Here is a 24,241-nt window from a genome sequence, read left to right as displayed (position 1 = left end):
ACTGTTTGGTAAAAAAGTGATTGACCACTAACAAAACTTGGCCTCCCCCTCCCCCTTCCATTCCTCAGACGACATGTCCATCATGGGCCTCCTGCAGTGCCACAATGATGCCACCCGAAGTTGCAGGAACAGCAACTCATATTCCACTTGGGAACCCTGCAGCCCAATGGTATCAACGTGGACTTCCCCCACTGCATCCCAAAACCAGCCCAGCTCGTCCCCTCCCCCCACTGCATCCCAAAACCAGCCAACCTGTCCCCACCTCCCTAAACTTCCCTGGACTGACCTATCCCCTCCCTAACCCCCCACCTATACTCTCCTCTCCACCTATCTTCTTTTCTCTCTTTCTTCGGTCTGCCTCCCCCTCTCTCCCCATTTATTTCAGAATCCTCTCCCCATCCCCTTTTCTGATGTAGGGTTTAGGCCCGAAACGTCAGCTTTTGTGCTCCTGAGATGCTGCTTGGCCTGCTGTGTTCATCCAGCTTCACACTTTGTTATCTTAGCCCAACAACACTGCTGAGGCTGTACACAACAGAAACTGACAAGTTTGTTTTATCCATATTTTAATTTTGTATAATTTCAAAACAACGAAAAGTCAAGCATCATATAACCAATTACTTTTGAGAAAATTATATGTATTTTCTTCAAGAAAAAACAAAGAAGCTGGATTTGGTAATGCTTGGAACTGTATCGTAAAGTTTGATTCCTGTTTTAAAGACATGATGCAAATAGGAGGCAATAGCCTAAAAGTGTTATCACTGGGTTGTTAATCTGGAAACTCAGTTGATGTTCTGGGGCAAAAACAGAAATCGCTGGAAAAATTCAACAGGTTTGGCAGCATCTGTGGAGAGCAATCAGTGTTAACATTTCAGTCAAGTGACCCTTCCTTAGAACCAAGGAAGAATTTTGAGGGGAGGGTCACTGAATGCAAAATGATAACTCTGATTTCTCTCCATAGAGGCTGCCAGACCTGCTGAGCTTTTCCAGCAATTTCTGCTTTTGTTTCTGATCTACAGCATCTGCAGTTCTTTCAGCTTTTATTTAATGTTTAGGAGACCCAATTTCAAATCCTGCCATGACAGATGGTAGAATTTGAATTCAATTAAAAAAAATCTGGAATTAAGAATCTACCAATGGCCCATTATCAATTGTTGGAAAAAACCCATTTGGCTCACTAATGACCTTCAGGCAACGAAATCTGCCATCCTCACCTGGTCTAGTCTACATGTGACTCCCAACCCATGGCAATATGGCTGAGTCTCAATTAGGGATAAGCAATGAGTACTGGTCTAGCCATTGACACTCTCCTACTGTGAATGAATAATAATACCAAAACACTTTGTCAAACAAAATTGAATAGTAAGGTTTCTCCAGGCCTCTGATATCAGACAGAATAGCATTTAATGGATGCCCACTTACAGTAAAAAAGGGAAAAAAGTGACACAGCATCAAATAGGAACATGAATGATGCATCCTAGACGTACTTCAAAGGAATATATGAAGTGAAAGTGTATATGAAATTAATTAATTGGCCTCTTTCTCTTGGACATGTTTGTGCCCTTACCTAATAAGCTTTTTTTTTAAGAGAACTGAATTGTATGCTTTTGCTGCCACTTGAAACATCAGAAGAAAGTGGGGAAGATATACATATTTCCCCCCTTCAATTTTTGATCTTTTGAAACGCTCACCTGCAGTCAAGAATATGTATTGTGACCTTGGGACACAAGATAAGCATGCAGAAGTGGCTGTTACATCTTGAGTAACTGACATGGAGGAATGCACGGTCAAAATGCACTGAAGAATGGCTCTTGCACATACTGTTGTCCTGACGAGCAAGAGAATACATTTTAAATGATAAGACACTGACACATGATTCACAGAGTAACTTTTAAACAGTCAGTGACATTGCTGAAAGGGAATAAAAAGTAAAATGTATTGTAGATTGGAACAATTTTAGGCTGGGAGAAATACTTCAGAATTCACAAGATGGGTACAGGTGAAGGAAGAGCTGGAGAATCTTTTAAATGCATGCATAATCTGTTGCTGTACTTGAATGATCCATAACCAGTGAAAAATGAGCCAAAGTCCTCAAGGGTTGATGGTACAGTTTTGTAGAAGGAAGGAGAACAGGAGAAAGCCAACAACTCATACAAAATACCACTGTACTGTCTGTATATATCTCCATGTTCTTAACATTGTTGCAAATCTTTTCTATATCCTTTCCAGTTTAATAACACCTTTCCTACAGCAGCATGACAAGAATTGTATGCAGCACTCCAAAAGTGGCCTCACCAATGCCTTGTACAGACACAACATGACATCCCAATTCCTATACCCAATGTTCTGACTAATGAAGGCAAGTGTACCATATACCTTCTTCACCATCCAGTCTACCTGTGATGTCACTTTCAAGGAACTTTGTACTTGCATCCCTAGGCCTCTGTTTTGACAACAGTCCACGGGTCTATGACTAACTGTTTAAGTCCTCCTTGTTTTGTCTTCGAAAAACACAACAAAATGTCAGAAAATTGTTACAAATTGTCGACTGCCTATTTTCGTCAACTTTCGTCTCAAGCCCCCAAAATCAACAGTACCATCTGTTAGAGACAAAAGAAATTGCAAATGCTGGAATCCAAGGTAGACAAATAGGAGGCTGGAAGTACACAGCAAGCCAGGCAGCATCTGGAGGAAAGCTACAGTCAACGTTTCGGGTACTGTTAGTTTTATTTTATGACCAAATTCCATAATGTATTTTATAACTTCCTCCAGTTATTGTTTTTGGAATTAATTGAATTCCGCTTCCATTGGATGGATGGAAACTCGTACTTTAAAAACTGATGGAATTGAGGACTTCCTATTTTGAACGTCAACCAATGCAGACCTGCGAAATAAAGTTGCTGTCTCTTTAATAAAGATATATATGTATTAAGAACTGATGGTAGGTGACTTCATATAAATTACGTTTGCGCATTGTATTTACTTCGATGCTACTAAAGCATTATTTAATGTATTCTAAATTTGTTGCAAAAGTGAAATAGTTTTGATTAGTATAAGTTACGGAGTAAGTGGATTTAGTGAGGCAATGTTGTATGTTATGTGAGTGGTCCTCCCTCAGCAGCGGCAGTGAGTGGAGGTGTCTACATTATGACGCTGCTGATAGTCGGGCTGTCGCTGGTTGCCTGTCCGGAGACGCCATTGCTGTTTGAAAGGCGAAAGCTGCGAGAGGCTGAAGGAGAAGCGCCATAGAAACAGGGTGGCTTCACTCCGCCGTTCTGGAGCTTTTTAACCTTTCCTTACGAGGAAGGACGGTTGAACAGGGCTAATTTCTCCCCAACGAGACCGAAGCGCGGAGGTCGCCTGGTTCACCAGAGCGGTTGGTCGTTACCTTCCGGCCCTGCCCTCTCCTCCCCTTTGGTTTGAGTTCGGTTGCCGTGAGCGTGTGTTGCCGGATCATGGCGTGTGGGGCCACACTGAAACGAAGCGTCGAGTTTGACGCGTTGCTCAGCCCACAGTCTCAGTCCCCCAAACGGAGGCGGTGTATGCCTTTAACAGGGCCCGGCACTGGGACACCATCGCCCCAGAAGTACCTGAGGAGCGAGCCAGCGGCCTTTGGCGGAGAGAGCTCCTCAGCCCATCGACTCACACCAGGTAAAATAACCAGCGGCGAGCAATGGCAAAGCCAGACAATAGCAATGAAAATGACGATTATTTGTGGTATTAAAGGGGGAATTCGTTCAGGCTTTGTTTCGTATTCTGCTTCAATGCCGTTGGACCTTTTGCACCTCTATGACTAGAAGCTTCATAGGCTACCAACGTCAAACAGGCTGAATTTTGCACACTGTAAAGCTGGAAATCGATTTTTTAAAAAAAATAACCATCCCTCAAAACGGCTGCCATCTTTTTAAAAAAAACAGGAGGAGGGGTACTTGACTGCTGCTAAATCTCCCTCGGTGATTTACCGTCTTTTGCTGTCTTAGTATTTTAATATTCTCCGACCTGCCAGTTACTTTGTCTGGGAAGGGGAGAATCTCGTCGAGGTCTCCCGAAAACCCATGAAGGATTAGTTGGCGGAAGCCTTATTCCTTACTTATGGATGTATCTTCACGTGATATGTAAACCCAATTCTAATCCTACTTTTCATTGCTACTTCGATTGTTTTGCACTTCCACCCAAGCCTTCTGCATTAGAAAAAGTACATTAGTGCAGCGTTTTCAACTATTGGCCGTTTCAAATCAAGACAACTGTTCGGAATTGAAATTAAAATCGTTTTCTCGCAATCATCTTTTTTAATAAACAAATTATGCTCAAAGTTAACTAATACCTAATGCATTAAGGATTTAAATGTAATCTATTTAAATTAATTTATTATAGTGAGTGTAGGCTGGTAGCATACTTGTATTAATTTTTGTAAATTATCTTTTAGATACACTGGTTTTTGAACAAAGATCTTCATGAAATCAAAAGTTTCTGGTACATTTAAAATGTTTTAATTGTAGTTTAAATCTATTAAAGAATCCCTGGTACATAGGTTTATTGTTTTGAAAACACTTTCTTAAAACTATTTTTGGAAGTGGGTTTTTTGAGATTAAAACTGCAGGGAACTAATTCATATATTCACTGACTAATGTCAGATTTTTATATAGATAAATGTGTTTCATGTTTGCAAGGTAAACTAAAGACAAATTCCATTTATGAATGCAGAATCTGAAGTGACAGTGCTAAGCTTAGTGGTTTTGCTTCTGTTGATTTAGATACAAGCTGCTGTGTTGCAGAGATTTTGTTTTTGTAGTTTAAATCAGCAATAAATGCTCCTGATCTAATATGTACTGCAGTCTGTGATGGTCGTGCTGCAAAACTTGAGGGAAGTGAATATGAGCCAGTAATAGTAATTAAGTTCATTAAATCTTTCTTTTTAAGTGGGCATAGCCATCCTCTCCCGCACCTCGGATAGGTGCTTGGTCAGTTCAGTGATTTTCACGGTTGGAGTGGAGAGGACTATGAAGATTTAGCATTAATAGAGCTGAACATTTACTTCTCAATTGTGACTGAATTGACTGCTAGATATGAGTTATCGACAACAAATTTTAATATTTCTTAGAACTGCTAGCTCTTTATAAGCATGTTTTTTAAATGTAAAGTTGGCATTTAAATATTTTTAAACTGGAGGTCATTCTCTTTACAGTCTAATTTTATCAGTCAAATAAACCAAGTGCTTAATGGATGTGAAGTTTGAGGTCTGTCAAGCCTGCAGTTCCAACAACATTTAAGGCTTGACGCTATCCAGAACACAACAGCCTGTTTAATTGGCACCACATCGATCTTCGCCAATGCTTACCATCAACAAGATCCACTACAGAAATTCACCAGAGTTCCTTAGGCAGAACTTTACAAACCCATGAGCACTATCATCTTTCAGATGAGTTGATTTAGATCTCCTCTGAGTGTTGCTATCACAAAAGACTTCAGGAAGAGAATGTGTGGCAAATGAAAGCTCCTGGTATAGGGTAACAGGAGCATGGACAGAAGATTTTTTGGCATAATGCAGAATGCACAAACAGGTCCTTTTCTCTGTCAGAAAATGATTATGTAAATGGGTCTATGCCAGGCACTGGCCCTTTACGATCCTCACCAATGACTTTAGATGAGGGAAGTGAAGGCATGGAAGCTAAATTTGAAGATAACAAAGGAAAGTGTGTTGTGAAGAAGACAGAAGGATGTAAGTTGAATGAGTGCCATAAGAACATATCCAATGGATTCAGATCCTTCCCTAAATTAGGAGGCCAAAACTGCACAGAAAACTTGAGATGCAATCCCTCAGTGCTCTGTGTAACTGAAGCATAGGGCGTCTCTTTTTTTCACTTCTACTAAAGCTAGCATTCTCAATTATGAGCTGTAACTACATACTAGCTTTGTGACTAATGCACTACAACACCAAATTCCTCTGCACCTCAGTTCTGCAGTCAGTCATTCTCCTTTTAAGTATTAATAGACTTTTTAATTCTTCCTGCCAAAATTCCACATTTCCCCTTCATTATGTTCTTATGACACTCATTCAACTTACATCCTTCTGTCTTCTTCACAACACACTTCCCTTTGTTATCTTCACATTTAGCTTCCATGCCTTCACTTCCCTCATCTAAAGTCATTGGTGAGGATCGTAAAGGGCCAGTGCCTGGCATAGACCCATTTACATAACCATTTTCTGACAGAAAAGGACCTGTTTATGCATTCTGCCATTGGAGGCGTTTCAGAAGTTTACTAGACTGATACCCCAAATGTGTGTGAGAAGTTGGACAACCTGATTTCTTCTGTAAGAAGAATAAAAGATGACTTGATTTGAAATGTAATAGATCAAGAATAAGGTTCTTATGACTCAGTGGTGTGCAGGTCCCACCTGCACTAGAGGTACACGATAATGTGTAAGCATTTTTATGAAAATCACTGCAAAGTCAAAATTGGCATTGACGCTGCTATTTCTGCAATGGATAAGCCCAGAACTAGGGGGATCGCTGTCTTAAAGTTAGCATTGCACTTTCACTACCCAAGATGATGAGATTCTTGGAAGATCTATCCACCTCGGAAGGTGTTGAAAACAGCATTGCTGGTGTGAGTTGATGGGCTGAGGAGCTCTCTCCGCCAAAGGCCGCTGGCTCGGTCCTCAAGTACTGCTGGGGCGATGGTGTCCCAGTGCCGGGCCCTGTTAAAGGCATACACTGCCTCTGTTTGGGGGACTGAGACTGCGGGCTGAGCAACGCGTCAAACTCGATGCTTTGTTTCAGTGTGACCCCACACACCATGATCCACCAATGCACGCTCACGGCGCTACCTCTGCCTTTAAATATTCAAGTGTTATTAATGAGGCATTTGGAACAAATCAGTCATGATCTTATTGAATGCCAGAGCAGAGTTGATGGGCTGAATAGCCTACTTCAACTTCTATTTCATGTGTTGGTATTACTGGGTTGAAAGTTCATTTCCATATTGGCTTGTTCAAGATTTGCACAATTCGAACATGAGTATAATTCAGTTGGAAAGGCAAATGGAGTAAAGCCAGCTATAAGGTTGTGTGGCACAGTGGTGGTGTTCTTACTTCTGAACCAAAAGGCCTGGGTTCAACTCCCTTCTACTTCCGAGGTGTCATTTCAACTCAGAACAAGTTAATTATAAAAATCTTCATTCCCATGTGAGATAATCTCAAACGTTATAGTATTTGAAGCAAATTTGCTGATGGTTTCAAAAGATTTAAATCTTGTAGAAAATGAGGAGAGAAGGATCCTAGTTTTTTTTGCATATAAAAGATACTGTGTATATTAAATGTAGTTTTGGGGGAAAAAAAATCCTTGTGCTAATTATTAGAACATTTGAAAGCCGTGTCTTCTGATATTAGCATTTTCGTACAAGTAATTTCCTTATGGAAAGGATATAATTGTGGTGCTCTTTTTGAAGTTTCTTTAAACTCCTTGTAGCTTGGAGGATTCTGGTGAATTTCCTGCTTTAACATTGTTACTAGGTATTTGTACAAAGTTGTTACTTCAGTTCATGTGAAATTTTTTTATCTAACTTTTGGGGATGTTTTCAGATGTGACAAAAATTGCCTGCCTTGTTCGTTTTGTGATCAGTGACGCCATGTTGCTAAGCAACACTTCAGTGAAAGTTTGCACCTTAATATTAGAATGTGCAGTCCGAGTCTTGCACCAATCTTCTCTCTCCAGGAGCTAAGTATTTGTTTAGTGGATATATGCTGCGTTGTGGTAGAAATGTGGAACTTTCCTATTTCCTTTTCAAGGAAAAGATGTATGTGTATAGTGAGCAAATGTATACCTGGGCCTTTTTAAAACAAAACAAAAGATTGCAACCAGCATCCATTTCAAAATTTTAAGAATGAAACATTTTGATTAAATTTGAAGCTTATTGTGCTCTCCTTCAGGTTTTTCTGTTTTCGTTCTGAGAATGTATTATTTTTCTAATCAACTTGTTCAGAGATATTATCACACATCTGGAGTAGATAAGACTTGAACCTAGGCTTCTGCTCCAGAGATAGGGACACTACCACTGCACCTCAGGAACCCTTGCAGATTTTGAGTGCATTGCTTTAACAGCTCAGCCCCTCGGATCTTTAGTATTATATATCCAAATAATTTTGGAACAAGGATCAACTTGTTGAGGCTTGTTCCACCATTCAATTAGGTTGAAACCAGGATCTCCAGTCTACATTAGTTCCTGCTGACTTAGTAATTTAATGGTATGAAGTCCTAGATTTTAAATTACCATAACATCCACTGTCTTTTTGGAATGCAAATGTTGCTTATAAATGTAGTTGTTATTGCACTGCTGTCTTTTTTTGAATTTGTAGATATAATTTACCTACAGCATCAAAACCTCTTTTTAATCGCCTTGATTTGGGTGAATCCTTGATATTCTAAAATAGATAATACAACTGATTGCAACCTGTCCTCTGAAAGAACACTTTCAACCCTGGTATATTTTTGTTGTATTAACATAGTATTCAGTCATACAGCATGGAAATAGACCCTTTAGTCCAAGTTTTCAAAACTAAACTAGTCCCACTCTCCAGGAGTTCCTCATGGGCGTCTTGGGTCCAACCATCTTCAACTGTTTCATCAAAGACTATCATAAGGTCAGAAGGGGGGATGTTTGCCAGTGTTCAGCATCACTTGTGACTCCTGAAATGCTGAAGCAGTCCATGTTCAAATGCCAGTAGGGTCCAGATATTATCTGGGCTTGGACTGACAAGTGGTAAGTTACATTTGTGAGAGACAGTCTCCTCCAAGACTAATAGTCTTTACAGTTTTGGGCACCAAATCCAAACTGCATTCCAGATGCGGCTCTGTTAGAATGAAGAATAGCTTCTTCCATGTTTTGAATTCCAGTGTTCTGATTTGAGGACCAAGATCCCTTAAGCAGCCTCGTTGTTGTCGCCATGCTCTAGCTTTTGTGATTTTTTTTTTTTGTTTGCTTATACACCTGAATACATTTGTTCCTAATCGCTTGGTTTCAGAATTTCCTTAGTTGCTGTAAACAATAGAGCCCATGTGTGGAACTATCTGCGGTAGTTTTGACCACTTTAGAAACAAAGGACCAGGCGTAGACCATTCAGCCAGTCAAGCCTGCTGGTTGATTGAACATGATCATAGCTGTTTGAACACTTCAGAATCTCAGATACATTTCCCTGTAACCCCGTACCCCGTTGGTAATCCAAAATGTGTCAATCTACACTTTAAATATGCTCAAAAACTGAACTTTCACTACTTTCTGGCGTTTCCAAACATTCACTGACTGAAGGCAACACCTTGCTTCCATTTACCCTGTCAATCTTTTTACATATTCTGTAGGTTTCAATGAGATCACCCCTCAACTTTGGAGAATATAGACCCAGTTTACCCCATCTCTGCTCATTGGACAGTTTTGCCATCCCAGGAACAAGTCTTGTGGATTTTCATTGCACTGCCTCTATGGTGATAATATGCAGACTGAGATGAGGAGACCAAAATTCTACTCCAGGTGCAGTGTAACTAAACTCTCTAGATAATTGAAACAAGCCTCTTTGACTCTTGTACTCATCCTCTATTGATAAAGGTTAGTATTCCATTACTTTTGTAATAAGTGCTGCATCTTAGCCTTCAGTGCCCTTATTGAGAAGGGCATTCGAGTCCCATTGATCACCTACATTTTGCAATCTCCCTGTCCATTTTAAGATCTGTTCTTCCTCCAATGTGGGGTAACCGTAACTTTTCTATGTTGTATTTCACTCACCATGTTCATGGCTAATTGCTGAGTCTGAGCAAATCCTTATGAAACCATTTTCTGTCTTCCTGTCAATACACACTCCTACTTAACTTTGTATAATCAAGTTCTAAAATATTACACTTGGTCCGATGTACAAATCATTGATTATATATTGTGAACGGTAGGGGCCCAAGCACTGACCCTTGGAATACCTGTCTAGTAACTGTTTGCCAACATGAGAATAACCCATTTTTCCCTATCACTTTCTATCTATTAGCCTCAATTGTTCTCAATTGTTGTATGGACAATGCTAGAATCTGATTTAAGGCTGATGGGTCTATGGTTCTATCTATTTTTATATGCCCTTACTCCTTTCTTAAATGGTGGGATGACATTTACGTGCTCTCAACCTGCAAGAAACTAATTAGCTTCCAAAATTGCATGCAAAGGCACTGACTCTCCATATTCACCACCTTTTTATGCTGTGGGATGTAGGCTGTCAGGTTCTGTGGATTTGCCACCTTTCAGCCCCTTAAATATCTCAGTGCAACCTTCTTACTAAGACTACTTTCCTTCAACTCCTAGTCCTTTTGACCTGTAAAATTTTGTCTATGGCTGTTCAATAACTTGTTTCTAATTTACTTGAATTTCAAAATGTGCTGTTAAAACACTGTTCCTTCAATCAAAATAAAACTTGACTAAAAAACTTAGTGGGATGCCCCTGTCTCGTTCCTAATGAATGAATGTCAAATAACACATGCTGCCTATTGGAGAATGCAGCCTTTATCCCTACATTTCGTACTAACTCCTCAACAGTTACTGATCCAATTTAAAATGTTGCCTGCAGTCTTGTGTGCATTGTTTTCTTCTGGAGTCTAATTTTGTGAAACACTGCCACACGTCACTAAGTGATCTCCCCATTATTACTTGTCAGTCACCACTAATACATGATTTGCTTTTCGCAACTAAATGGTAGCTATTTGATTATCTGTATGTCCAGATTCTTGATTATTGTATCTGCGCTTGCAGTGCCTTTTGCCCAACTTGTTACACTTGTTGGCCTGTAGTTGCCTAATTTTGTCACTTTTCAAATCAGTGTTATGGATGAGACCAAACCACCACAACCTATTAAGAAAGCCTCGACCCTAATTTCTATTATCTTAAAGGCAACTGCATTCCAGATGCAATTTGATTGGACAAGCTACCAGTCTTGAAGCAAAACACACTTTATTCATATACTATAATTTAAATGCAAACAAAATAAAGAAGGAATTGGAATAACTTAACTCTATTGGAAACTTAACAGAACAATTATTTATTTAACTACTAAAGTGACTGTTCCAAAATAGTAACGTTACATAAACACTGTCGCACCTCCCCCCCCGCCCCCAAACTACTTTGCTTTAAAAGCCATCAACGCACAACGATAGCTTCATTTTTAAAAACCTTTAACCTTATGCTACTGATGCATTACGTATACATTTCAATATCTTTAAGAGTACAAACATTCACCAGTACAGTCCACTTCAGTCTGTTTCCCCTGCCACTGCCTATCTTCCTTCAGTGAATTTGCAGCATCATGTCGGCAAATTTGTTCTGTCATCCTGCTATGTACATAATTTTCAAATTGAATGGCTACTTTAATCTCCATCTAAAGAGTGTGGCATTTTTATCATTAAAGTTTTCCAAGGATATTTAGGGGTTATGATCAGTATATACAATTATCTTGGACATATTACAGGAAATATGAAACATTGCAATGCCAGCACCAAACTTGAGGTCTCCTTGATTGTGGAATGTTACTGTTGATGACAATTAAATTTTCAGGAAATAGGTCTGTCTGTCTTTTCTTCTCCTCTTACAAGAGTACTGTACCAACACCCACATTACTCACATCAATAGTCACCTTGAATGACTTTGTGTAATGAGGGGTAGCTCACACTGGAGCAGTGGTTAACACCACTTTCGGGCTCTTAAATGTCCTCTGACATTCCTCCATCTACTGAAATGTTCCACACTTCAGCAAGCTAGTCAGTGGAGCAACCACACTGCTAAAATTTGTTACAAACATCTGATTTTTTTTTATAAAGCACTCAGTCCCAGGAATCATAGTACTTCCCCCTTTGCCAGTTGAATGGCAAACTGCCCAATAACATTTATGTTCACGTTGTGTGGAGCCATTTTCCCTGTCTGATGACATGGCCCAGGAGCATTTTGCAAACTCGTTCTTAGCCAGTATTTATCACCAAGCCCACTTTCCAAAGTCAATCAAATAATTCTGATAGATGCTGCAAATGTTATTTCCATTTGTGACTAAAATTCATCAGGTTGTCGATGTACACCACACAATTGGGTAATTTCAAAATGGGTTTTATTGGTTAGTCTTTGAAATGTGGCTAGTGCAATTTTCATACTAGATGGCAGACTTTAAACTGATACAGTAATGAAAGTTGAAATTTCCTTTGTTCTTTCTGCTAAAATTACCTACCAGTATGCTCTGAATAAATTCAACTTTATCAAATAATTCACCTGTCAATTTCCTCTAGATTTGATTTAATGCCCACTAAACCTTGCCTCCTTTTAAAGGTTCACTTTCTACTGGGAATAACACTACCACTTTTTTTTTCTCCACTGGCAAATTACAAATATTTTATCTTGTCTGCTTCCTGCTTCATCACACAAACATAGAATCCCTACGGTGTGGCAGCTGGCTGGCTGTCTGTCACATCCATGCTGGGCTTGCAAAGAGGATCCCACCCAAACCCACACTTCTACCCTGTCCCTGTAACTCTCCATGTCCCAAAGCCATCACCCTAATCTGCACATCTTTGGACTATTGGAGGAAACCAGAGGACATGGGGAGAATGTGCATACTCTACACAGTTGCCCAGAGCTGGAATTGAACCTGGGTCAGTCCCTGGCACTGAGGCCGCAGTGCTAACCACTGAGCCCCCATGCTGCCATTAATTACTAGTAGCAGGTTGTTTGGGAGTAAGGAAAACTGAAGCCAAAATACAAAAACATTTTTAGATTGTACAAAGATGTAGTTGAATTTTGCTGGACTTGTCATACCTGGCAGAAATTGGAAAGCCTCAGACTGTGTATGGAATCTGTGATTCTACCCACAATATTTCCTATAAATGGTGGGTTACGGAAGGAACTTGATGAACCTCTGCCGGTTTTTTAATTTGCTTATGTGTGGTGGTGGTCTTTACCTCAACAAGACTTCATTTTTAAGGTATTCACATTCTGGGATGCGTTTGGATTCTTCTGTGTATGCTTTTGATGCAAATGCTTTAATTTTTCTTTGTAATTCAGCTAAACTGCAAATATCCATTTTGTCTTCCTCCTGGTTTTTTCTGAATCATTTTAGCAAACAGTTTCTGATAAATTGAACCTCAACTTCCTTATCTTTACTGCTTGATTTCTCCTCTTCACCCTGTGGCTTTACGACCTTGTTGCCATGTGGTCAGGAAAAATCCCAAGATAATTGTTCTGTAACAACAGTTGCCAGTTTCAACTACAGTAGGCACCACTCCTACCTGTGATCCAGGTAGATCATTACCAAGGATAAACTGTTTCTGGAACAGAGAATTTCTCTATTACTCTTCCCATCACTTCACTTTCTTTTCCTCTGGACTCTCCAACCTCCTTTTTTATATAGTGGAACACTGCTGTTATTCACCATGAATTCTACATATGTCATAGAATCCTAGGGTTACTACCTTTTCTGGCAATACTTCTGAATTACATATCTCATCATCTCTCTCCCAAAGTTGACTTGCTTCCATATCTCAATTTTAACTTCTTTTCCTGCTACTCCTGCCAATTTGACCACCACCTCCTTTACTACCTGGGGATTTTCTCTTTCCCAATTTCCAGATTGAAATTGATGTCAGAAGCCAAACTTTGATTTATGATCCAGCACATCATCTGTTGTTTCTGCTGCTAATCTTTAGTCTTACACTCAGCTGTTCCACATGAGTTCTCGCTACCTCAGGAAGTGAATTTTTGAATGACTGCAAAATAATTGTCTCTCTAAGAGCAACATATATTTGGTCTATTTTCAATGCCCTTATCTACCTATCAAAATTGCTTAATTTGATCCTTTCAAACTGAATGTACAATTGAACAGGTACTCTCCTTTAGATTTATAAAATATTGTCTGTAGCCTTCTGGTATTGGCTCATAAGCACTTAAGATGGCATTTTTCATGTCATTACACTACCCAGATAACTCCCCCGATAGTGATACAAATAACCTCACTAGCTCTACCAACTTTGGAACAGCAATGCCCACGTGGTCACAACCCTTTTTCATTTGTTTAGCCACTTTGTTCAATGAAACAAAAAAGGCTTCTGCAGCTGCCTTGTTGAACTTTGGCAAGGCTTGCACATATTCTCCATACAGCCATTCTTTTCTGTTTTTCATTCAAACTGTTCCCTTTTCTTTTTTCCTCTAACACATTGAATTTTAGCCACTTCCAAAGATTCCAATGGCATTCCTGGCAATTGTAAATGCTGAACAATTAATTTACCTTTTTCCTTACAACCCCAACTCCAGCCTGTTTGCCAATTCAAAAAGCTTTGCCTAGCTTACTTTCTGTAAAACTCCCACAGTGACTTCTCTCAGCCCCAGGAAAGTCTTTGACTGAAAGACCTATTACTTCAATACACCTAGTTACGTTAACCAAGTTCAACTCTGAAAGGAGAACACCAACACACGCATCTTGCTGCCTTTGAGTCTAATAATGCCAAACCCAATGTGAAGTTCAAGATTTTGATCCTAAAAATTCAGCCCCAATTTGATACCGACCAAGCCCCAGCAAAATATATTGATAGCCTAGATCCTAAGCTATTTTAAAGGGTGCTAGGCATTGTGTTCCAGATTAATCTGATTGGTCAAACTAACAAAGTGTGGAGCTGGATGAACACAGAAGGCCAAGCAGCATCTCAGGATCACAAAAGCTGACGTTCTGGGTCTAGGCCCGAAACGTCAGCTTTGGTGCTCCTGAGATGCTGCTTGGCCTGCTGTGCTCATCCAGCTCCACACTTTTTGTTATCTTGGATTCTCCAGCATCTGCAGTTCCCATTATCTCTGGTCAAACTACCTGTTTTGAAGGTATAGCATAACAGAATACTAAATTATTTAACTACTAAACAATAACGTCCCATTAACATGCATTTGACAAAAAAATCTGGTGAAAAGTAAAAATAGTTTGACTCACATGCAGTTCGAGCAGCAGGAAGAGAACCCCCAGCTTTTAGCTGCATGTGAGGGGAAAAATTGCCTCCACTTCCACCTTCAAGACCCTAGCAGCAACTGCTTCTGAAAGCTATAACTGAGAGTCCTCTGGGACCTTGATCCCACCCATTCAGGCTACTTATTATTCCAGCATTTTTAAAAAAGAAAACCAAGACTATGTTTTAAGGGCTTTAGAGCAGATTGCTTGGGACTTCTGTCTCAACTTCTCCTTTTAAATAAAACACACCAGGACAAAATACACCCCTTCAAAGCTGTAGTATCATCACTATTGTGACCATTGCAATTTTCTAATCCAAAGGCAGAACTGGTACTGGAGAAATATACAATGTCCTGGTGATTAAAAATGTAGAAGTGATAAAGCTCTGGAATGTTAAGTTCACCTTCCTTCAAAGATTGTCTTACTCAAACTTAGTACCTTTTTGTGACATTGCTTCTCATTTTCAAACCTAATAATGAATTAGATTAGCAAATGACCATACACTATTACCAAATTCTTGTTCTATTACTTCAGTTGATCCTGTATATGACTTTACCCAGTGTGGTATGATTTTGTTAAACTGTACCAAATCTCTTGCTAGCCACATTGGTTTAGGTTTTGTAATGAAAATTAGTACTTGCTGTTGTTACTGTGTAAACCTGTTAACAACTCTGTTTAAATGTGTTTATCTGGTCTTTCCTGGTGTTCTGTTGGAGCCTGTGGATGGAATTGAAATAAAAGTTTCACTGACTTGCTGTGCATGTCAATCATTGCACACTACTTCTTCATTGGATGATATACTAAGTTGTAATTATTGCTACACAAGCCTTAAGCCTTTAGCCTTTAGAAGCCAGTTTTTTACATGCGTATATAACATTACCCGGGTGAGTATTTTTTGCTCTTGGTAAGTTGGTATTCTGATTGTTTCAATGTGCCATAATTCCAGCTTTCTGCATTAGGTTAAGTAATGCTGGTAAAATAACCTAGATTAATTTAGAATTTTATCTCCTTGATATCTCTATCTCAACCTTACACAACCACTGTAATGGTTAAGGCATCACCTGATAGGAGCAAATTACTGCAGATGGTGGAATCTGTTTTTTTAAAAAAAAAATGCTGGAATTCAGCATGTCAGGCAGCATCCATAGAGAGAAAGCAAGGTAATATTTTGAGTCTAGGTGACTCTTCTTCAGGGTCCATAAATCAGCTTACTCAAACACAGGAACAGAAGTAGGTCATTCTACCTCTTGAAGGGTCAGTGAGCTAGAATTGTTAACTCTGCTTTTTCTCTCCATGGATGCTGCCAGACCTGTTGAACTTTTTGAGCAATTTTTGTTTTGGATTTCTGGCATCTGCAGTTTATTTTGGTTTTTATTAATGAATTGTTGATTGGAGAGAAAGCTAACTCTACACAGCAAGTAGAAACCATGACACTTAGTGAAAAGTGGTTTTCACAAAACATGGTGAGATACGATACAGTTTGTCAATCATTCTGAAGCACAAAGTTGAAAGTTTGGAACAATTTGACAAGCAGGCATTACCTCCATAACAGCAGGCAGAGAACAACTGTTGAAAAAAAAACACTTGATGTGATTCAGTGCAACTAAAGCAAAGAACATTTTGTCTCCAGTGCAATCCTGCAGGAAAGAAGAGTTGCCTTTGTCAAGTAGCTAGGCCACAAGGAATTCACCTGCAGTGATAGATGGCTGGACTGCTTCAAGACCAGGCACAGCATAGTATATTTTTGTGCAGTAGGTGGTGAGTAGCAGTAATGGCAGATGACTTGCTGTAAATGGTTCTGCCCACATCCTGAAGAGCTTATATGCCTTGACTTCTTTTTTGTGTTGCATCACTTTTTTTACAGAAGATGAAACATAATAGTGAAAATCTCTTTTTTTTTCTGTAGTCTGGAAACTTACTGTTGCTTGTAATTGGAAAGTCTAAGCTAAGATGCTTTGCTAATTCAGATGCTAGCCACAGTTTTTGAGGCTAATAAAAACCACCTGAATGATTTCCATGTTTTTCTTATTATTGAAGTGTGGATCAGGAATGTCAACAAAGCATATCAATGGAAGAAAGAGAAATTTTTGTCCTCTTATAAGCGGCTGTTTCTCTTATCCTGACATTGCTACCTCGAGTGTCAAGTTGATATTCCTGCCGCCAAACACCCACACAGTTCTAGCCAGTGAGTCATTGTGAAAATGACTACCGACTGTAGCTGATCTGGCTATTGAGGACATCAATTTTTCTTTTAAGGAAGCGAAAATAAATACGACTCTGTCAATAGTGTGGAAAAGGCTGAATGCCGTGCTGGATTCAAATGGTTTTTGACTGCAGATGCCAAGAATGAGGCCAAGCAACCTGCTAACTAGGTACATGTATTGCTCATCTGTGGTCAGCCAGCAAGGAAATTTCCAGCAGAGGCAACTGTAGAAACTTCCATCAAGATGAACAATACTGTATAATCTGCAATGCAATGGCAGATGCAGTATGTCCTCGACCAAGGAGTCCAATGAACGAATGCTAGCCCACCTGTTTCCTTGCTGGTCATGAAAGTCACTGAGGATTTCGTACTACAATGCAAACATATTTGACAACATGACATATCTGTATATTGTACTTGCCTGAAGACACAGCAATCTTTTTGTTTTTTTTAAGCTCAATATGCTGAACTTTTCTATACTTACAACATCTTTCGATGACTTTGTTTATAAATGGCCTAACCTTATGCAAGTACAGTTTCTATCTTCAAAAGAGCATGTTGCAGGCGAATTGGATTACATAGTCCCTATCTCTAAGCACCACTTAACACCAGACTTCTCGGCAGATCCTCTGAGATTCAACTCGCTGTTCGCATCTGAGTGACCATATGGCAGGAATGCAATTTAGTGATGTGGAAATCGAGCTAGTCTGTATGCTAGTATTACTGTACACAGACTTTCTAGGTTTTTTGTAGGTTTTATTTGACTTTTGCAGTAAGAATACAATAAAATACAGTAAGTTTTCATTTACTATGAAATGGCACCATTTTGAATAATTTAACAATTGGTAGGAGGGGGTAAAGAGTCCATCAGCTGTGAACCAGCTCATCACTGTAAACAATGTCTGTGCTGCCATCCCTCCACTACTGCTTCACCACCATTTGCTCCAGACCCAACTGAGAGCAAAGTCACTGATCCTCAGGTGCCATCTTCTGCCACTGGGCCAATACTCCCCTTGGCTACCAACTTGTTGCTGCCTGTGCCAGAGCACCCAGTGTTGGAGTCACATCTGTCTTCACTGGGCCGAGCCCATTGATGTTGCTGTGACTGTCCTTTTAGCCACTGCCTCGCCACCAGTGCTGGACCTAACAAACAACAAAGTCACCAATCCTCAGCGCCATCTTTTGCAGCTGACCTGCCTTGCAGACGTTCCCTCTGTAGCAGCTGCTGATTCCAGGCTTGTTTGATCTAGAAAACAGTCAGTGGTAGGGCCCCCCCAACAAGACCCATTCACTGGGCTCTCGACATCATTGATCCTGTCCAAGCTCAGGACAAAGTAAATTTTAAAAAGTGGAAAAGAAAGTGGCCAAAGCTGACCAACTCCGGGCGTAGGAGCTCTACTCTGACATTTTGGAATTTTTCAGAGAGGGTTCTTGAATCTTTTGACATTTAATTCGTAATGCATGAAGTTCAGATTTTGAGTCCACTGGGCAGTTCTGAAGAAAGATTGCTGGACTTGAAATGTTAACTTCACTTTCTTACACAACGCTGCCAGACCTGCTGAGTTTTTGTAGCAATTTATTTCAGATATTCAGCGTCCACATATCTTTTAGGAGTGATTTAATATCTGCTTCAATGGGATTAAGTTAATGTGTTTTGAAGTTTTTTTTTTCAAGCTGTTCTTGTACTAAGTCAAATTTTCTTACGTTTTCTGTTTTTCTTAAGTTCTTCACGCTGGTGTGCTTATATCTTCTACATTTTCTTTGTCTTCTGGATGTTAGAATAGAACTTTACAGATGTTTCCTTTTATAGTTACCGCTTATACACTATTAAATCTGTTGCAGTATCTTCAAAATTGGATGCAAACTTCAGTACACACTTTGTCCGTAGTTAAATGTCTGGTGGTTCACCATTAAAATGCTTCAGATTCTAATGTCCCTAATGAATATTCTGTTGCTTTTGTTTTTGTTTTTTTTTTCTGGTGGATGGGCATTGAATTTCTTCCCTATTGAAATTGGAAGACATTGTTTAAAAAGGTTTGTTTAAAAGTACTTGGGTTTCTGACCCAAAACGTCAAGCTTTCCTGCTCATCTGATTGCTGCTTGGCCTGCTGTGTTCATCCAGCTTCACACCATGTTATTCCTGGGTTGTTGAAGTGCTCATTTTTGTTGAGACTGTTGACATGAGATTCTATTTTTAAATGAGTTGCTGCATAATGGTTGTGTTGAACGAATACCTTCGTGATATTCAATGTGGGATAATACATGGTTTTAAAGTGGGTGAAAACTCATTGCGGATTGCCGATGGCTTTAAAATTTTTAAGAGGAGGAATGAAATCTGTAAAATGAAATGGACATAGTCATCAACAGAATTGAGGACTACTGCCACTACCCCCCACAGTTTTTTAAATTATGCATTTTTGTACAACAGTGCCACACTGAACACTTAATTGTCAGATTTCCCTTAGTTGTATATAATTTTGTTAAATATTTTTTATCTGGTATGGAGGTACATGTTTTTAATAACTTTTAGTGTTTAAAAGGCATAATGCATGAATTTAACTTTTGTTTCAGTAAAGATGCCTGAGACACTTTTCCCTTCCAACTTATTGTTTGTATTTACACTTTGAGGGTCTTGAGCTCCAGGATCTCCTCTTTACTGATATCTATCCAAATGGAAGCTTTTTCCCATTTTAGCTTCATAAGGATGTGCATCTCTTAAAATCTCATTCATTTCCTGTCGTGCAGAATGCCAGATCTTTTAGGGCAGGTATCCGCTATGGATATTTATCAAGAAGTATTTTTGAAGGCCTGGTAAACTGGGAATGGTGAAACCTGTTTATTAACCCCAATACAGGAAAATCTGTAGAAATGGATGCTCCCAAAAAACCAGCACTCTTAGCAGCTTCAAGTAATTACATTCAAATAGTTAACTGTGTTTGCAAATTATGAACTACAAACAGCCTTCTATTGATAGCACATCTTAGATTTGAAATTTTTTTTGAGTTGCTAGGTCTGTTTTGAAGTTAGTTTCACTTTCCTAACATGGTAGTCCATCAGAGAAAGTAATGGCCTTGGGTATTATCGCTAGACTATTAATCCAGAAACTCGGTTAATGTTCCAAGAACCCAGGTTCAAGTACGATCTTAACAGATAATAGAATTTGAATTCAGTTTTAAAATTTTCTGGGATTAAGAGCCTAATCGTGATGTCAATTGTTGGAAACCCATCTGGTTTACTCATCCCCTCTTTAGGGGAGGAAACTGCCATCTTAACCTGGTCTTGCCAGCACGTGACTCCAGATCCACACCAATACAGTTGACTCCTAACTGCCTCTGGACAATAAATGAAGGCTTTGCATGTACCCTGCAATAGTTGCTCCCATTGATTCTGTCATGGTTGGCAAATGAGAGAGGAATCCAGGAGATTAATACAATTATGCACCTAATGATGTAATTACAAAAATCAGCTGGGGTCTCTGTAACAAGTCAAATTCCCGTTGAGGAATCAAGGCACCTGTCTCTACCTTTTCTTAACTGTTTCAGTTTGTCACTCCTACCAATATTGGGGATAGGATGATTTTCTTTTAGGGGAAATGGGTCATGGGGTGAGTTCATATGATCAGCTGTGCAGGACTCGTCACTTCAACTGAATTTGGAAATTACTAAAATCGTAATCTAGTTGTGTGTCCTAAACTGGCAACAGTTTAGGCAGATTTATAGGATCATGATACAGTCAATGTTTTCCACTTTCAGGATCCTGGTAATACAATGGACTAAGAAATTTAAAAATGAAATTGAAGTTTGTAATTGCGTTTCCATGGGCAGTGCTTGAATATTAGGCCTCCTTTTAAATGAGGATGCTAAGAGAAGGCATGCTGCAAGAGAACTAGTTTCCTCATCTGGTTTATAGGCTTATAATGACCATTTTGAAAATTAGAGCCATGTGATGTAAGTTCCTTGTTTTCTAACTTTGCAAGTTTTGATGAACTTGCATAACATTCCTTCATTTTCATGCAGACTTTATTTAAAATTTGTAGCATTACTTTGTGAAATTTGACTTTGTTACGGCTTTTGGTTTTTCTCATTTTGTCACTTTCTCATTACTGTCTACCTGTTTTCTTTTTTAAATGAAAATTGTAGAGCAGATATTTCAGAACATCAAGCAAGAATACAGCCGCTTCCAGTGGAGGAGACAGTTAGAAGGAAGCTTTAATCCAAGTGAGACAAACAGTTCTGTTGAAGGATCATCTAATACTTTGTTACTAAATGCACCAAGCTCACCAGGTAAGCAAAGATATCCAAAATATGTTTCAGAAATTTGTGTTAATACTTTTTCAGTAGTCTTAATTATGAAATCCCTACAGTAGAGAAACAGGCCATTTGGCCCGTTGAACCCATGCAGACCCTCAAAAGAGCATCCCAGCCAGGACTCCCAACCCCAGCCTATCCTTGTAACCCTGCATTTACCATGGCTAATCCACTTGGACTGCATATCTTTGGACTCTGGGAGAAAATCAAAGCATCCAGAGGAAACCCACACAGACATGGGAAGAATGTGCAGACTCCATACAGACAGTTGCCTGAGGGTGGGATCAGACGCAAGGCCCTGGTACTGTGAGGCAGCAGTGCTAACCACTGAGCCACTGTCCGTAAGTTCAACTAAGTTCTTTCTTGTAAGTTTGCGTGATAGTTTGAGCACTTACTGTCAAGGTAGTTGAGAGGAACGAGGGTTCTAAATTGCAGTACTGCAACTAAAGTTCCAGAGGAAGGATGACAATACTATTCACCACCTCCACTGTCTCTCTGTTTTTGGATTTCTCCTTTGCCAGTTTTGGAAGATGTGGAAGAATACTTGACATGTTTCCTTTGATATATTTGATTCTTATGTAGACATTGACAGTACGAAAGGAAGCCACCTGACCCACTGGGCAGAACCTGTCATTGGGTTAGGTGAGATGCACGGTAAAATGAACAAAGTATGAAAGACTCATCTTCACGATGATCAGCTCTCGCGTGTGCTCTCGCCAAGTAGCATAGTAAGAGTCTTGCTGGGGAGTGCTATCACAGCCACAGTTTGCCTCATTAGTATTCAGCCTCCTGTTTAACCTACCTCACCAGACAAGCTAGATGTTGGGGAAAATTCAAGGAAACTAGTGCGTACTTAATGGATTCAGCTTGCCACTCGCAGCAAATGATCTTCATGTTGCTTACAACCAAACAACAGTGGGCAGCAGGCGTGGGCACTGGCATTGGGTGTCTGCTCATCTGTCACTACCATTCTGGCACTTCTGCTGTTTGCTGGTAGGATATTCCAGCAGCCTTGACCTGTGTTACAGGGTACACCAGCAGCTAGCATTCAAAGATTTGCGCACAGGGACAGGCATCCGAGTTGCTTGCTCTCTTTGGCACTTTTGGCTCCTTTGGCACTTAGCTGCATGTTAACAGCATTCTGCCCTGTTGTGCCAATTTGTACAGTTACAAAAACAAGCACCTTGGGGGTTTTTTGGTGCTAAGCAGTCATCAGTTTAAGAAGCACACGTCTTGCAGTTTGCTACATCAGTCTCTTTCCTGCACCATTTGCAGCAAACTTTTTAGGGCTGTAGTCCTCTCTGAAATCTATGAAAGAACCCATCTGGCATGGTAGGTTGTGTGGCCTTCCATACCACACTCAGGGAATTGGTCATGGCTAGGCATCTAGTTGCAATGTTCTTGGTTGGGTTGGGGATGTGATCCATGCCACTAATCCAAGGAGTGGATCACAATGGGTCAGTCTGTTTTGCGGTGTAGCGGCTAGTGTGGTTGGGATTGAAGCTGCACAAGTGCAGGCGTTGATGTGGATTGACCTTCCTCTACTTATCATTGAAGCTGGGGACTACAGATTCTGGATGAATTATGAAAGGGGGCAGCAAATTTTGCCAGACTGGACACGGTAGATTATGACCATGAGGAGCACCTTGACTTAGAGGCAATGAATGATCACACCAGACCTTAGTCTCTTCATGTGTCTCCTTTCCCAGTCAACCATGGGGATATCTCCAAGAGGATTACAGCTCAAAAGGAGGCCCTTTGACCCTTCAAGACTGCACTGATCAAAAACAACCTAACTATTCTCATTTTACTTGGCCCTTAGCTTTGAATGCTGTGGCGTCACAAGTGTACATCTAAGCTCTACTTAAATGTTATGAGGGCTTCTGTCTCTAGCACCCTTCTAGGCAGTGTGTTCCAGATTTCCCACCATCCTCTGGCTAACTGGTTTTTCTCACATCGGGTCTCTTACCTTTTAAATCTTTCCCCTATTCATTTGATCCCCTGGTGAAAAGTTTCTTCATGTCTTTGTCCCTCATAATTTGTACATCTCAATGTATCCCTTCATTCATTCTCTACTCTGAAGAAAACAACCTCAGTCTGTTCTATCTCTCTCCATAACCTAAAACACTCTCTCTCATCCACACAACATCCAGGTAATCTCCTCTGCAGAGTGTCTAGGGTGGTTGCATCCCTCCTATAATGTGAATTCCAGAACTGTGCACTGTACTCTAATTGTGGCCTAACCAGTGTTTTATACAGTACCAACATAATCTCCCTGCTCTTCAATTCTCTACCTCAGCTGATTAAAGGCAAGTATCCCAGATGCCACCTTTAATCACTTTACCTACCTTCCCTTACTGTTTGCCAGGCATCCTCCTGTTAGTCATTAAATTCTCTTGCCTCGTTTGTCCTACCCAACTGCATCACTTCACAAGTTACTTATTGAATTCCACTGGTCACTGATCAGTCTACCTGTTGCCCTTCTGTAATCTAAGGCAATCCTCACTATTTACCACCCCACCAACTTACTAATCATCCATGAACTTACTGACCAACCACTATGTTCAACCTTAAATCATTTAGATATGCCACAAACAGCAAGGACCCCAACACTGATCCTTGCAGAACCTCTCTGGATAGAGACTTCCAGTCACACACAGACCCCTGGCCATCACCCTCTGCTTTCTACAACTCAGCCAATTCTGTATCCATGTAAATAGGTTGAATGGTGAGTCGGAGTTG

At 40.0% G+C, this 24,241-nt stretch overlaps 1 protein-coding gene across 2 annotated transcripts in view; it reads left to right on the top strand.

Annotated features, from left to right (window-relative positions):
- Nucleotides 1-3,144: 3,144 nt before the first annotated feature.
- akirin1 (akirin 1) overlaps nucleotides 3,145-24,241 on the top strand; it is a 33,824-nt gene continuing 12,727 nt past the window's right edge. Inside the window, exons 1-2 of one of the 2 annotated variants that reach the window (XM_048557961.2) lie at nucleotides 3,145-3,648; nucleotides 21,332-21,475. In XM_048557961.2, coding sequence (XP_048413918.1) covers nucleotides 3,453-3,648; nucleotides 21,332-21,475 — 340 coding nt within the window. In that variant the 5' untranslated portion in view covers nucleotides 3,145-3,452. The remainder of the gene's footprint in view (nucleotides 3,649-21,331; nucleotides 21,476-24,241) is intronic. The other variant, XM_048557962.2, reaches the window with a different exon arrangement.

Source organism: Stegostoma tigrinum, chromosome 24 (assembly GCF_030684315.1).
Source record: "Stegostoma tigrinum isolate sSteTig4 chromosome 24, sSteTig4.hap1, whole genome shotgun sequence".
Lineage (NCBI taxonomy): Eukaryota > Metazoa > Chordata > Chondrichthyes > Orectolobiformes > Stegostomatidae > Stegostoma > Stegostoma tigrinum.
Note: the sequence above shows the minus strand (reverse complement) of the source record. Positions and strands in the feature narration are given on the sequence as shown.